Source organism: Oncorhynchus masou, chromosome 5 (genome assembly GCF_036934945.1).
Source record: "Oncorhynchus masou masou isolate Uvic2021 chromosome 5, UVic_Omas_1.1, whole genome shotgun sequence".
Taxonomy (NCBI): Eukaryota; Metazoa; Chordata; class Actinopteri; order Salmoniformes; family Salmonidae; genus Oncorhynchus; species Oncorhynchus masou.
The window spans coordinates 61,735,940-61,749,002 of record NC_088216.1 but is presented as its reverse complement, the minus strand read 5'-3'; the positions used below and the strand labels follow the sequence as shown (position 1 = coordinate 61,749,002).

General features: G+C 44.6%; 1 protein-coding gene across 5 annotated transcripts in view; it reads left to right on the top strand.

The window, feature by feature from the left end:
• LOC135540050 (transcription factor SOX-13-like) overlaps nucleotides 1-13,019 on the top strand; it is a 51,941-nt gene extending 38,922 nt beyond the window's left edge. For 4 of the 5 annotated variants that reach the window (XM_064966367.1, XM_064966368.1, XM_064966365.1 and 1 more), the window contains exons 8-14: nucleotides 713-786; nucleotides 2,924-3,086; nucleotides 5,287-5,405; nucleotides 6,217-6,322; nucleotides 6,574-6,744; nucleotides 10,028-10,244; nucleotides 10,688-13,019. In XM_064966367.1, the coding sequence (XP_064822439.1) occupies nucleotides 713-786; nucleotides 2,924-3,086; nucleotides 5,287-5,405; nucleotides 6,217-6,322; nucleotides 6,574-6,744; nucleotides 10,028-10,244; nucleotides 10,688-10,961 (1,124 nt within the window). In that variant the 3' untranslated portion in view covers nucleotides 10,962-13,019. The remainder of the gene's footprint in view (nucleotides 1-712; nucleotides 787-2,923; nucleotides 3,087-5,286; nucleotides 5,406-6,216; nucleotides 6,323-6,573; nucleotides 6,745-10,027; nucleotides 10,245-10,687) is intronic. The other variant, XM_064966366.1, reaches the window with a different exon arrangement.
• Nucleotides 13,020-13,063: the final 44 nt, after the last annotated feature.

The following is a 13,063-nucleotide window of genomic DNA, read 5'->3' as shown; positions in this document are numbered from 1 at the left end:
CGTGAATGACGGCGATTTAGGCCTGGTCTCGGAGAGGCTGTAAATCCTTTGCGTCGGACTCATTAAAGATAAAATCTTTGTCCAGTTCGATGTGAGTAATCGCTGTTCTGATATCCTCAAAGCTCATTTCAGTCATAAGAGACATTAGCAGCAACATTATGTACAAAATAAGTGTCAAACGATGTGAAAACACACCAAATAGCAGAATTGGTTAGGATGGCTCCCGTAAAACGGCAGCCATCCTCTCCATTAATTCCAAGGCCCCGTCGCAGTGCTTCGAAAGAAGGAGGGTAGATTGGGGCCCATTGGTGGGCTGTGACATGGTTTAGATTACTCACTGGTTCATTATAAACACTCAATCCTCTCATACACTATGAAAACAAAAAAAGTAACATGCTGACATCAAGTGATCTCTGCAGACTTTTAATGTATCATAAATGTCAATCTGAAACAACAAAACAATGGTCAATTTAGCGCCTCGGTTTTGTTTATCTTGTTGCTATGTACTGTATAAGTTGCTATAGAAGGAGCAGCAGTCCCTTTCAGATTGTATTGTGGTCAGTAACCTCAGTCAAACCCCCTTTTCCCCTGCTCATACACTTCAATCTGTGGTGGAGTCGGCATGATGATAGTACAGATAATGTCTAGATGTTATTGATTCTGTTCCCTTCTGACAGAGAAGAGCTTTCATCTCCCCCTTCTTATTTTGCAGTGGACTATCCCATGCAGCTGCTGCAGAACTCTCACTCCACCCCTGTGAAAAGGCCCAGTGGTACCTTCCGTCAGGTAGTGCTTTTCATCTATTACTATACTAAAACTATACTGTACTGTACAGTAAGACCTTTTCCAGATGGAATAAAATAAAGACAGGTTCATGTTTTCTCTGCTTTATACAGTGCATTCGGAAAGTATTCAGAACCTTGACTTTTACATTTTGTTACTTTACGGCCTTATTATAAAGTGGATTAAATTGTTTAATTACCCTCATCAATCTACACACAATACCCCATAATGACAAAGCAAAAACAGTTTTTTTTTTAGAATTTTTTGCAAATGTAATAAATATTAAAAACGGATATCACATTTACATAGGTATTCAGACCCTTTACTCAGTACTTTGTTGAAGCGCTGTTAAATGAATTATATTCCTATTTAAAAGCACCTTTGGCAAAGATTACAGCCTTGAGTCTTCTTGGGTATGATGCTACAAGCTTGGCACACCTGTATTTGGGGAGTTTCTCCCGTTCTTCTCTGCAGAGCCTCTCAAGCGCTGTCAGGTTGGATGGGGAGCGTCGCTGCACAGCTATTTTCAGGTCAAGATGTTCGATCGGGTTCAAGTCTGGGATCTGGCTGGGCCACTCAAGGACATTCAGAGACTTGTTCCGAAGCCACTCTGACGTTGTCTTGGCTGTGTGCTTAGGGTCGTTGTGCTGTTAGGTGAACCTTCATCCCAGTCTGAGGTCCTGAGCGCTCCGGAGTAGGTTTCCGTCAATGATCTCTCTTTACTTTGCTCCGTTCATCTTTCCATTGATCCTGACTAGTCTCCAAGTCCCTGCCGCTGAAAAACATCCCCATAGCATGATGCTGCCACCACCATGCTTTACCGTAGGGATGGTGCCAGGTTTCATTCAGGCGTGACACTTTGCATTCAGGCCAATGAGTTCAATCTTGGTTTCATCAGACCTGAGATAATTTTTTTCTCTCTCTTTGGGGCCATGGACTCATGCTGCTTACGCCAAACCCCGAATTGCTCAGTTTGACCGGGTGGCCAGCTCTAGGAGGAGTCTCGGTGGTTCCAAACTTCTAAGAATCTTGGGGATCGTCAAAGCTGCAGACATGTTTTTTGGCACCCTTCGCCAGGTCTTTGCCTCGACATAATCCTGTCTCAGAGTTCTACAGACAATTCCTTCGACCTCATGGCCTGGATTTTGCTCTGGCATGCACTGTCAACTGTGGGACATTTTATATAGACAGGTGTGTGCCAAATCATGTCCAATCAATTTAATTTACCACAGGTGGACTCCAATCACATTGTAGAAACATTTCATGGATGATCAATGGAAATCTGAACTAAATTTCAAGTCTCATAGCAAAGCGTTTGCAAAAATGTTTTTGGTTTGTCATTATGGGGTATTGTGTGTAGATTCTTTCAGATTTTTTTTCTCCTCATCAATTTTAGAACAAGGCTGTAACGTAACAACATTTGAAAAAAGTGAAGGGGTCTGAATACTTTCCGAAAGCACTGCACCTAACAGCTGCAACCATTGCACAGGTTGCATGCCGAATCCAGCACTATAGTACATGGTTATTTGTATTTTTATAAGCATGTCATGTTTTTGGTAAAGGCCTGAGGTATGTATGTACCCGATGAAGCCATCTCTCTTAATACTACAGATACAGGCTGGGAGATCTTTGAAAATTCTGTCAAAACAATGCACTCCAAATGAACAATGCATGTTTCTGGTATCTGGGACAGTGAACAACTGAACAAATACACCACACCCTGTTCACAGTTGTGTGTGTGTGTGTGTGCCTTTGTGTGCACAATGCAGTCATGCTCTGTCTGCACTGTTGCACAAGTGGAAAAGGGCATCACGTAAATCACTAGACAATCACTAAACAAAAGAAAGACCGGAGAGAGAAAGCACAGACAAAAAAAAAGGCTAGACTAAAGAAACACTACAGTGGTGTGAAAGGAAAGATATGCTGTGACACACCAAATCTGTCATTCATAACCCTAAGACACACACACACCCCATACATGGGTGTGTTTTTTGTGTGTTTTTTTTTACTTTGATGAGAATTGGAAGTTGTGTGTGTGTGTTTATATTGACTGCACTAAGCAGTGTATTCGGAATGTGTTTTTTTTGTGTTGGGCTGACACACCGCTAATTGTCTACTTTTTTGTCTTTCATCCGCTTAGGAAGCCAGCCAGCCTCTGAATCTGACCTCCAAGCCCAAGGGGATGGACATGGGGAAGAGCCCCAGCCCGCAGATCTTTGAGCTGGGCTCGCTGACTCTTCAGGGTGGGTACAGACCAAGGGACAACCATAGAGACAGCCCTTCACGGCCTGCACTTAACCTAGGTCAGTATACACACACATACATTACATGCAAAAGTTTGGGGTCACTTAGAAATGTCCTTCTTTTTGAAAGAAGCACACATTTTTTTGTCCATTTTAAAATAACATAATCATCACAACATTTTTTTCTGCTGTTCTATGAAGGGAGTAGTACACAGCATTGTACGAGATCTTCCGTCTCTTGGCAATTTCTCACATGGAATAGCCTTCATTTCTCAGAACAAGAATAGACTGACTGACGAGTTTCAGAAGAAAGTTCTTTGTTTCTGGCCATTTTGAGCCTGTAATTGAACCCACACATGCTGATGCTCCAGATACTCAACTAGTCTAAAGAAGGCCAGTTTTATTGCTTATTTAATCAGAACAACAGTTTTAAGCTGTGCACATGATTGTAAAGGGGTTTTCTAATGATCAATTAGCCTTTTAAAATTATAAACATGGATTAGCTAACACAACGTGCCATTGGAACACAGGAGTGATGGTTGCTGAAAATGGGCCTCTGTACGCCTATGTAGATTATCCATAAAGAAAATCTGCCATTTCCAGCTACAACAGTCATTTACAACATTAACTATGTCTACACTGTATTTCTTTGTTTGTTAGGTACATGAAAATGCTACACATGGTTCACTCCTACAGACAGTCACAAGGCCGTAACTTGCCATATAAAGTAGACAAACCGGCATCGAGGCATCCGGTTACTGTTTGATTGAACATTAGAATGGGCAAACCGAGTGACCTAAGCAACTGAGTCTGTTATGATCATCGATGAAAGGCACGCCATTTCCAGTATCTTAAACTGTCGACCTACTGGGCTTTTCACGCACGAAAAGGTTTACCAAGAATGGTGTGACAAACAAAAAACACACTGTCATGGGCAGTCCTGTGGGCGAAAACAGCTCGTTGATGAGAGAGGTCGAAAGAGAATGGCAAGAATCGTGCAAGCTAACAGGCGGGCCACAAACAGACAAATAACGGTGCAGTATAACAGTAGTGTGCAGAACGGCATCTCGGAATGCACAACGTGTCGGTCCTTGTCGGAGATGGGCTACTGCAGCAGACGACCACACCGGGTTCCACTCCTATCAGCTGGAAACAAGAAGAAGAGTCTCCAGTGGGCACGACATCACCGGGTTCCACTCCTATCAGCTAGAAACAAGAAGAAGAGTCTCCAGTGGGCACGACATCACCGGGTTCCACTCCTATCAGCTAGAAACAAGAAGAAGTGTCTCCAGTGGGCACGACATCACCGGGTTCCACTCCTATCAGCTAGAAACAAGAAGTGTCTCCAGTGGGCACGACATCACCAGGTTCCACTCCTATCAGCTAGAAACAAGAAGTGTCTCCAGTGGGCACGACATCACCGGGTTCCACTCCTATCAGCTAGAAACAAGAAGTGTCTCCAGTGGGCACGACATCACCGGGTTCCACTCCTATCAGCTAGAAACAAGAAGTGTCTCCAGTGGGCACGACCCCACCGGGTTCCACTCCTATCAGCTAGAAACAAGAAGTGTCTCCAGTGGGCACGACATCACCAACACTGGACAACTGAGGAGTGAAAAAACATTGCCTGGTCCAACGAATCCTGGTTCCTGTTGCGTTCCTGTTGCATCATACTGATGGCCGAGTCAGGATTTGGCGGAAGCAGCATGAGTCCATGGTCCCATCCTGCCTGGTGTCAACTGTACAGGCTGGTGGTGTATTGGTGTGGGGAATGTTTTCCTGGCACCCCTTAGGTCTTTTGACACCAATTGAGCAATATTTGAAAGTCACACCTTTGTAGAATCCACACCCCGAATAATTCAGGTTGTTCTGGAGGCAAATAGGGGTTACGGGCCGGTACTAGATGGGTGTACCTAATTGACTGTTTTTATGTATACGCACACACACGTCTACCTCCGCTCATGCCATTCCTCAGCTTCAGACATGTCAACACCCTGACTGTGTGTGTGTAGTGAGAGAACCTGTTCCTCCTTTGACTTCAGGGCTTGTGCGCTACCATCCCCGTTTCCTCTCAGATGCAATAGGTTGTACTCCGATACTTTGACTCACTTTTATATTGACATTTGCAACCCGTTGTCGGTGCCCTGCCCATTTGAGCTTTTAATGACAATTTTTCCCTGATTTTTCTTTTTTTTTTTTCACTCACTCACTCACTCACTCACTCACTCACTCACTCACTCACTCACTCACTCACTCACAGGTTTCCTGGGAGAGGGGGATGTGGTGACCCAGGCCATCCACGATGCCCAGCAGCTGCTGTGGAGTCATGGGCCGGGCGGAAGAGAGAGGGAGCGAGAGAGAGACTGCACTGCCAGGATGGTAAGCCATTGTCTAAAGTCACTCTCTCCTGTCACACACGCAGGCTTAGGGTCGTGGGTGGGTTCAGGGCCAGGTTTAGAGTTACAGGGATCCGTGGTCTCACAGTGGCTGTTATAGACTGGAGAATGTCTCAGCTACACACACACACACACACACACACTGAGAAAGTCTCAGCCATGTCCTCAAGCAGGAACAACAGCTGCTGTAAACTCATGTGTTCTTATAAACACTGGTGATGACTCACCTTTCTCCTTTGTCCACTGCAACACACCGCTCCCCTCCTCTCTGCCTTCTCTCTCTCCTCCTCCTTTTCTCTCCAGAGTCATAGGTACAGTGTTCGGCCATGTGTGTTTGAAATGTAGACTTTTCATGGACTCCACAGTGGCACCAAAATCTCCAAGACAAGTCCTTTCATCAGCAGTGACAATGTCATGTGGAGCATTTGGTGCCATCATAGTCCTTATGTCTTTCACCCCTCCGCCATCCTCTTTCCTTCCCTCAGGTTGAAAACACAATTCTCTCCTCCTCATCCCTCTATTTCCTGCTTTTGCGTTTCCACCCCTGCTTTCAAACACCGGCTGACATGAGAAACCTCTTTCTGCTCAGCCAGAAAGAGTGCTGTTCAACACACACACACACAGAGAGAGAGACGGATAATGATAAATGCTCTCTTCAGATCTCTTTTTACGGCCACAACATTCAAATTTGTGTACCCATGTGGGTACAGGTGTAGGCCTGTGTCTGTCAGGTGTCTGTCAGGTGTGTGTGTGTGTGTGTGTGTGTGTATATAACTCTCCCTGTCTCTGTGTAGGAGCATAAGGAGTCTGGTCGCAGCGACAGGCTGCCACACCAAGACCGGGGAGAGAACAGACAAACCCGCCAAACCAACGAGGACCACCACAGCAGTGACTCTGAGGGTAGGCCCTCCAAAACTGCCTGATCAAAAATAACATGTGGTTTAGATGGTAGAGGGCAAGCATCATAGTAAGTCTATAGCTTAAATGTGTTCTCCTTTCCTTTATCTACACTGATCTGAACACACAGAGCAGGAGAAAGCAACATGGAGGATTTCTTGTCTAGTATTTGTTTTCATGTTTCCTGTTCTTTTACCAGTGAACTTGAAGGAAAGTAGATTTGTTGTTGGCCACTGACTGTCCCCCTCCTGCAGGCCCCCTGTCTGCTCCTGGTGTGGGGTTGTTTGCAGAGGTTCGCAGTCCCCCCTCCTCCGTCCACATCAAGAGGCCCATGAACGCCTTCATGGTCTGGGCCAAAGACGAGAGGCGACGTATACTACAGGCCTTCCCTGACATGCACAACTCCTCCATCAGCAAGATACTGGGTGAGCATGGACACACACACGGGACATACAGCATGCACTAATTGGGATTAATAGAGTTGTATGAAATTGAATTGACATGCAAAACACATACATGCTGTCAGTCAATGAGCACTGTAATTGTGTGTTTGTGTATAGTCTTTGTATAAATATTGTTTGTGTGTGTGTGTGTGTGTGTGTGTGTGTGTGTATATCTATTCCGGGTGTGTCACCTCCTGTAGTCCTGGCACAGAGGGGACAAGCGAGGGCACGATCTGCCACCTGCTTCCCCCGGTGACAGGAACCCCCCCGCCCACACACACACACACACACACACACACACACAAACACAAATACAGCCACGCACCCCTTTCCTCTGACCAAACACTCACATTCCATTCCATTGTGGAGCACTGGAGACACTCATGCTATCTCCCTCCCTCCCTCCTCTCCTCTCCTCTCCTCGTCCCCTCCCTCCCCATCGAACGTAGTTCAGCTAACTCCTTTCTCTGAAAGTCTGTGTCCAACTAGTTCAAGTCTTAATGTCACGAGCACAAGTGCAGTGGAATGCCTTTCTTGCCAGCTCTAAACCCAACAATACTGTAATACATATCAAGGTAGAACAAAAAACATACGAGAAATACAATTAGAAATGAGAAGAACAGGAGAAAGTAAGAAGCTATATACAGGGTCAGTATCCAACATTATATTTACAATGTGCAGGGATACTGGAGTGATGGAGGTAGACACAGTTGAAGTCAGAGGTTTACATACACCTTAGCCAAATACATTTAAACTCAGTTTTTCACAATTCCTGACATTTAATCCTAGCATAAATTCCCTGTCTTAGGTCAGTTAGGATCACCACTTTTATTTTAAGAATGTGAAATGTCAGAATAATAGAGAAGTTTACATACACTCAATTCGTATTTGGTATCATTGCCTTTAAATTGTTTAACTTGGGTCAAATGTTTCAGGTAGCCTTTCACAAGCTTCCCACAATAAATTGGGTTAATTTTGGCCCATTCCTCATGACAGAGCTGGTGAAACCGAGTCAGGTTTGTAGGCCTCCTTGCTCACACACGCTTTTTCAGTTCTGCCCACATATTTTCTATGGGATTGAGGTCAGGGCTTTGTGATGGCCACTCCAATACCTTGCCTTTTTGCCACAACTTTAGAAGTGTGCCTGGGGTCAATGTCCATTTGGAAGACCCATTTGCGACCAAGCTTTAACTTCCTGACTGATGTCGCTTAATATATCCACCAAATTTTTCTACCTCATGATACCATCTATTTTGTGAAGTACACCAGTCCCTCCTGCAGCAAAACACCCCCACAACATGATGCTGCCACCCCCATGCTTCACGGTTGGGATGGTGTTCTTCGGCTTGCAAGTCTCCCCCTTTTTCCTCGAAACATAACGATGGTCATTATGGCCAAACAGTTACATTTTTGTTTCATCAGACCAGAGGACATTTCTCCAAGAAGTATGATATTTGTCCCCATGTGCAGTTGCAAACCGTAGTCTGCCTTTTTTATGGCGGTTATGGAGCAGTGGCTTCTTCCTTGCTGTGTGGCCTTTCGGGTTATGTCGATATAGGACTCGTTTTACTGTGGATATAGATACCTTTGTACCTGTGTCCTCCAGCATCTTCACAAGGCCCTTTGTTGTTATTCTGGGATTGATTTGCACTTTCCGCACCAAAGTACGTTCATCTCTAGGAGACAGAACACGTCTCCTTCCTGAGCAGTATGATGGCTGCGTGGTCCCATGGTGTTTATACTTGCGTACAATTGTTTGTACAAATGAACGTGGTACCTTCTGGCATTTGGAAATTGCTCCCAAGGATGAACCAGACTTGTGGAGGTCTATAATGTATTTTCTGAGGTCTTGGCTGATTTCTTTTGATTTTCCCATGATGTCAAGCAAAGTCGCACTGAGTTTGAAGGTAGGTCTTGAAATACATCCACAGGTACACCTCCAATTGACTCAAATTATGTAAATGAGACTATCAGAAGCTTCTAAAGCCATTACATAATTTTCTGGAATTTTACAAGCTGTACAGTCGTGGCCAAAAGTTTTGAGAATGACACAAATATTAATTTTCACAAAGTCTGCTGCCTCAGTTTGTATGATGGCAATTTGCATACACTCCAGAATGTTATGAAGAGTGATCAGATGAATTGCAATTAATAGCAAAGTCCCTCTTTGCCATGCAAAAAATATCTAAAGACACTGAAGCAGCAAACTTTGTGGAAATGAATATTTGTCATTCACAAAACCTTTGGCCACAACTGTTTTGAGGCACAGTCAACTTAGTGTATGTAAACTTCTGAACCACTGGAATTGTGATACAGTGAATTATATGTGAAATAATCTGTCTGTAAACAATTGTTGGAAAAATGACTTGTGTCATGCACAAAGTAGATGTCCTAACCAACTTGCCAAAACTATAGTTTGGTAACAAGAAATTTGTGGAGTGGTTGAAAAATGAGTTTTAATGACTCCAATCTGTGTATGTAAACTTACGACTTCAACTGTATGTTAGGTGACAGGGATACTGGAGTGATGGAGGTAGATATGTATAGGGGTAAGGTGACTAGGCATCAGCATATATGATAAACAGATAAAAAGCAGCGTATATGATGATTGTGTGTGAGTGTGCATAGACGGAGCAAAAAAACTAACTTCTAAGGGTCAACTCACTGGTAAATAGCTAACGGCTACAGTCTTATTTATGGCTTGGGCATAGAATCTGTTCAGGAACCTATTGGTATCAGACCATATGCACCCATACTGCTTGCCATGCAGAAGCAGAGAGAACAGTCTATGGCTTGGTTGGTTGCTGTCTTTAATGATCTTCCGGGCATTCCTTTCACACCGCCTGATATAAAGGTCATGGATGGCAGGGAGCTTGGTCCCAGTGATGTACTGGGCTGTCCTCACCACCCTCTGTAGTGCCAAGCGATAGAGGGCGGTGCTGTTGCCATACCAAGCAGTGGTGCAGCTGTAGAACTTTTTGAGGATTTGAGGGCCAATGCCAAACCTTTTCAACCTCTGAGGGGGAAGAAGTTCTGTCTCGCTTTCTTCACAACTGTGCGCACGTGTGTGGACCATTTTAAGTCCTTAGTGATTTGGACACAGAGGAACTTGAAGCTCTCGACCCGCTCTGCTGCAGCCCCGTCTCCAATGCAGCCCCCCCCCTTTCCTAACTAGGAAAAGCCTATGTATTCTTGTACAGAAAGTCCTCTGCTCTTTAGTCTGACATTGTCTCTCTGTTTTGTCTGTGTCCCTCCTTCCCTCCAGGAACTAGATGGAAGTCTATGTCTAACCAGGAGAAGCAGCCCTACTATGAGGAGCAGGCCAGGCTGAGCCGACAGCACCTGGAGCGTTACCCCGACTACAAGTACAAGCCCCGCCCCAAACGCACCTGCATCGTGGAGGGGCGGAGACTCCGGGTGGGCGAGTACAAAGCCATGATGAAGAGCAGGAGACAGGAGCAGAGAGGGGCATACACACACAGGTAACACACACTGGAGATGATGTTCTGTTACAGATTGGCTCTGATAGTGAAGAGAACCTGAGTTGATATTATGCAGAGAGCTCTTAGCGAAACAAACTCTGCTCTAGTCCCTTGTGTTTTTTCTGTAAGAACACAAACAAACCCACTGTGGTTAAATAGAAATGCAGGCCTACAGCTGGTTATGTCTTCTCTCATAGACAACAATAGAGCAGAGTTTTATTCACTATGACTGTAAAACTGCTCTTGAGTAACAGCAGCTTCGAGGGGTTTGTTTTTTTCAGTCCTCTTTTCTGGGTATGGACATGTCCTGAGACATGGTGGTAGACTCCTACATACAACCATGCCTCAGGGCAAACACCTATCCAGTCCTTTCAGATTTAGACAAGGATTTGGGAATTGTTGTACATTCCAGCACCAACGTCCTGTCTCTGTCTGTCTTCCAGTCACTCAGAGCCGCAGAAGCTGCACTACGCCCCAGGCGAGGGCCAATACCCAGGCGGCGGTGGAACGGTCTCCATGCCGACTGTGCCATTCCACCCCGCGCTATTGGAGCACTACCTGCCACGAGGGTTGGAGGCTCCGCCTCCTCGCAGACTTGATGGGCAGATCACACCCACACCCCTCCACAGAGAGAGGGAGAGACCACCGTACAGCGAGGGGGAGGAGAGTGACAGAGGAGAGAGGAGTGAGGGAGAGCTAGTTCTCCTCACTGACTGAGTGGGAGAGAGGAAGGGAGAGAGTTTGTAATAGGGATAAAGGAGTAAGGGAGAGCTAGTTCTCACTGACTGACTGACTGGGAGGGAGAGAGAGAGGGAGAGTTTTCAATAGGGATAAAGGAGTAAGGGAGAGCTAGTTCTCCTCACTGACTGACTGAGTGAGAGGGAGAGCGTTTTTAATAGGGATAAAGGAGTAAGGGAGAGCTAGTTCTCCTCACTGACTGACTGAGAGGGAGGGACAGAGAGAAAGTAGTGTGTGTGTGTGTGTAGACAACTGAATGAAAAGGTGTGTGTGTGTGATGAAGGGGATCTTGGTCCACATCAAGTGTGTCAGAGTTCAATGGTTATATCTTAGCCATGTGATATGACCATATCAGCAGAGTCCATGACATGTTAGGGTTAGTAGGAGACAGTTGTTTGTTACGACGTTAAAGGTGTCTGACAGCTGAATCTAAAAGATCATTGGTCATGAATCATAGATTGGTCTGTCCATGTTGCTCGTAATAAAGGTACATTCACAATGTGGAATGAGTTGAGATACACTGGATTAGACTTGGGGTTCATTACTGTCACCAAAAGGCATTGACATAGATGTTTCCCCTAAACACACATCTATTATTTCTAGACCCTATCCTTAAAAATATTAGGGCCAGGGTATGAAACATCTGATCTCTCCCTAATGACATGTATCAGTAATTAGGTAGAGATCTGATTTTGATTCTGAGGGAGAGTGCTGCCCTCTGCTGTTTGGGATGGGCACAGCACCATTAAATATCCCGATCGCTAGAAAGTAAGATTTTTTTTAAACATTTTTTATTACCAATATTTACAGATGACCTAGTCTGTGGTGATAGAGATTGAATAACCCCCATTAATAGCATAGGTAATGAGATGCACTCTGTCAGAATGCACTTTCACTGAACACTCATCTCCTTTCCAAACAGACTCAGGCTGCACCAAAGTAGTCTAAAGTATAAACTTGTCTCCTTATATCCTCTCCTTCATATGCACTGACAACAAAACAGGACAAGGCAATATGGGGGATTCCTTGTGCGAGAGTTCTTTCACATCAGTGCAGGTGGAGTAAAAGGAAGCCACTTCAGACTATCAGGATGCACCCAGTGTTTGTTTTTGCACTTGCGATAGTAGTTGATCAGCAGTGACATCTAGTGTAATGAGGAGAAATGTCTAAGGAATCTCCCTCCAAACCCTTATTCTAGATTGATCTCATCCTTCTCTGTTCTCTAGTTATGTACAAGCTGTATGTGATGTGTGGATAATGTCTTTCAATCAATTTATTTTGAACACGGGTTTACAATGTACTTGTCACAGAATGTTATACAAATGTTCTGTAAAATGTGTGTTTCTTTGAGTGTGCGTGTGGGTATTGAACTCAAAGGTTGGCCTGAACCCTTTGTCTGTGTATTCTGACACCATGGCCTCTTGTCTTGACCACAGATGTTGCTCTGTCCATGTACTGCAGTTTGCCTTGACACAACAGTGCTCCATCTCAATAGTCTTAATGTCGCTTCGTCTCCATCTGCGCTGACCTGAAAGAACTGGACAGGTGAAAGGAAGGTTTTCAACCCATCAGTGCAGATGGAGAAAAACAGAATAGGAATCCATTTGACTGTTGTGATGAAGGCTGTATCCCAATGTCCTGGACAGAAAAGAGGTCAGATTTGTGGTGTAATTGTATTGTTAACTGAGGCAGGCCTGTGGTTAGTTGCTGTTACACTGTTGTAAAGCATTTGGTGAGCAGGGTGAAGTGGCCACTGATCTATGGTCAGTTTTACATCTTTGCCTATGTTAAGGACAACTTCAACCCAGAGCCAAGGGGATGGCACTGTATAGAGACTGTATCAGAGAAACATGTTTATCTAATTATGACAGAAACCCAGAAGAGAACTGTCACCTGTTGTCACCCCTGCTGTTGTAAATATAGATAGATTTTATTTTGTTTATAAGAGCCTGTGTAATTTAAAGGTTTACCTTTTCTGTATGTTTTCTAAGTTGTGGTTTTGTTTTTTGGAAAATAATAAATTTGGTTGTTATCTTTTCTGTGTTCAGCTGCAATCACGTGCTCCTATATCCCCAAAGGAG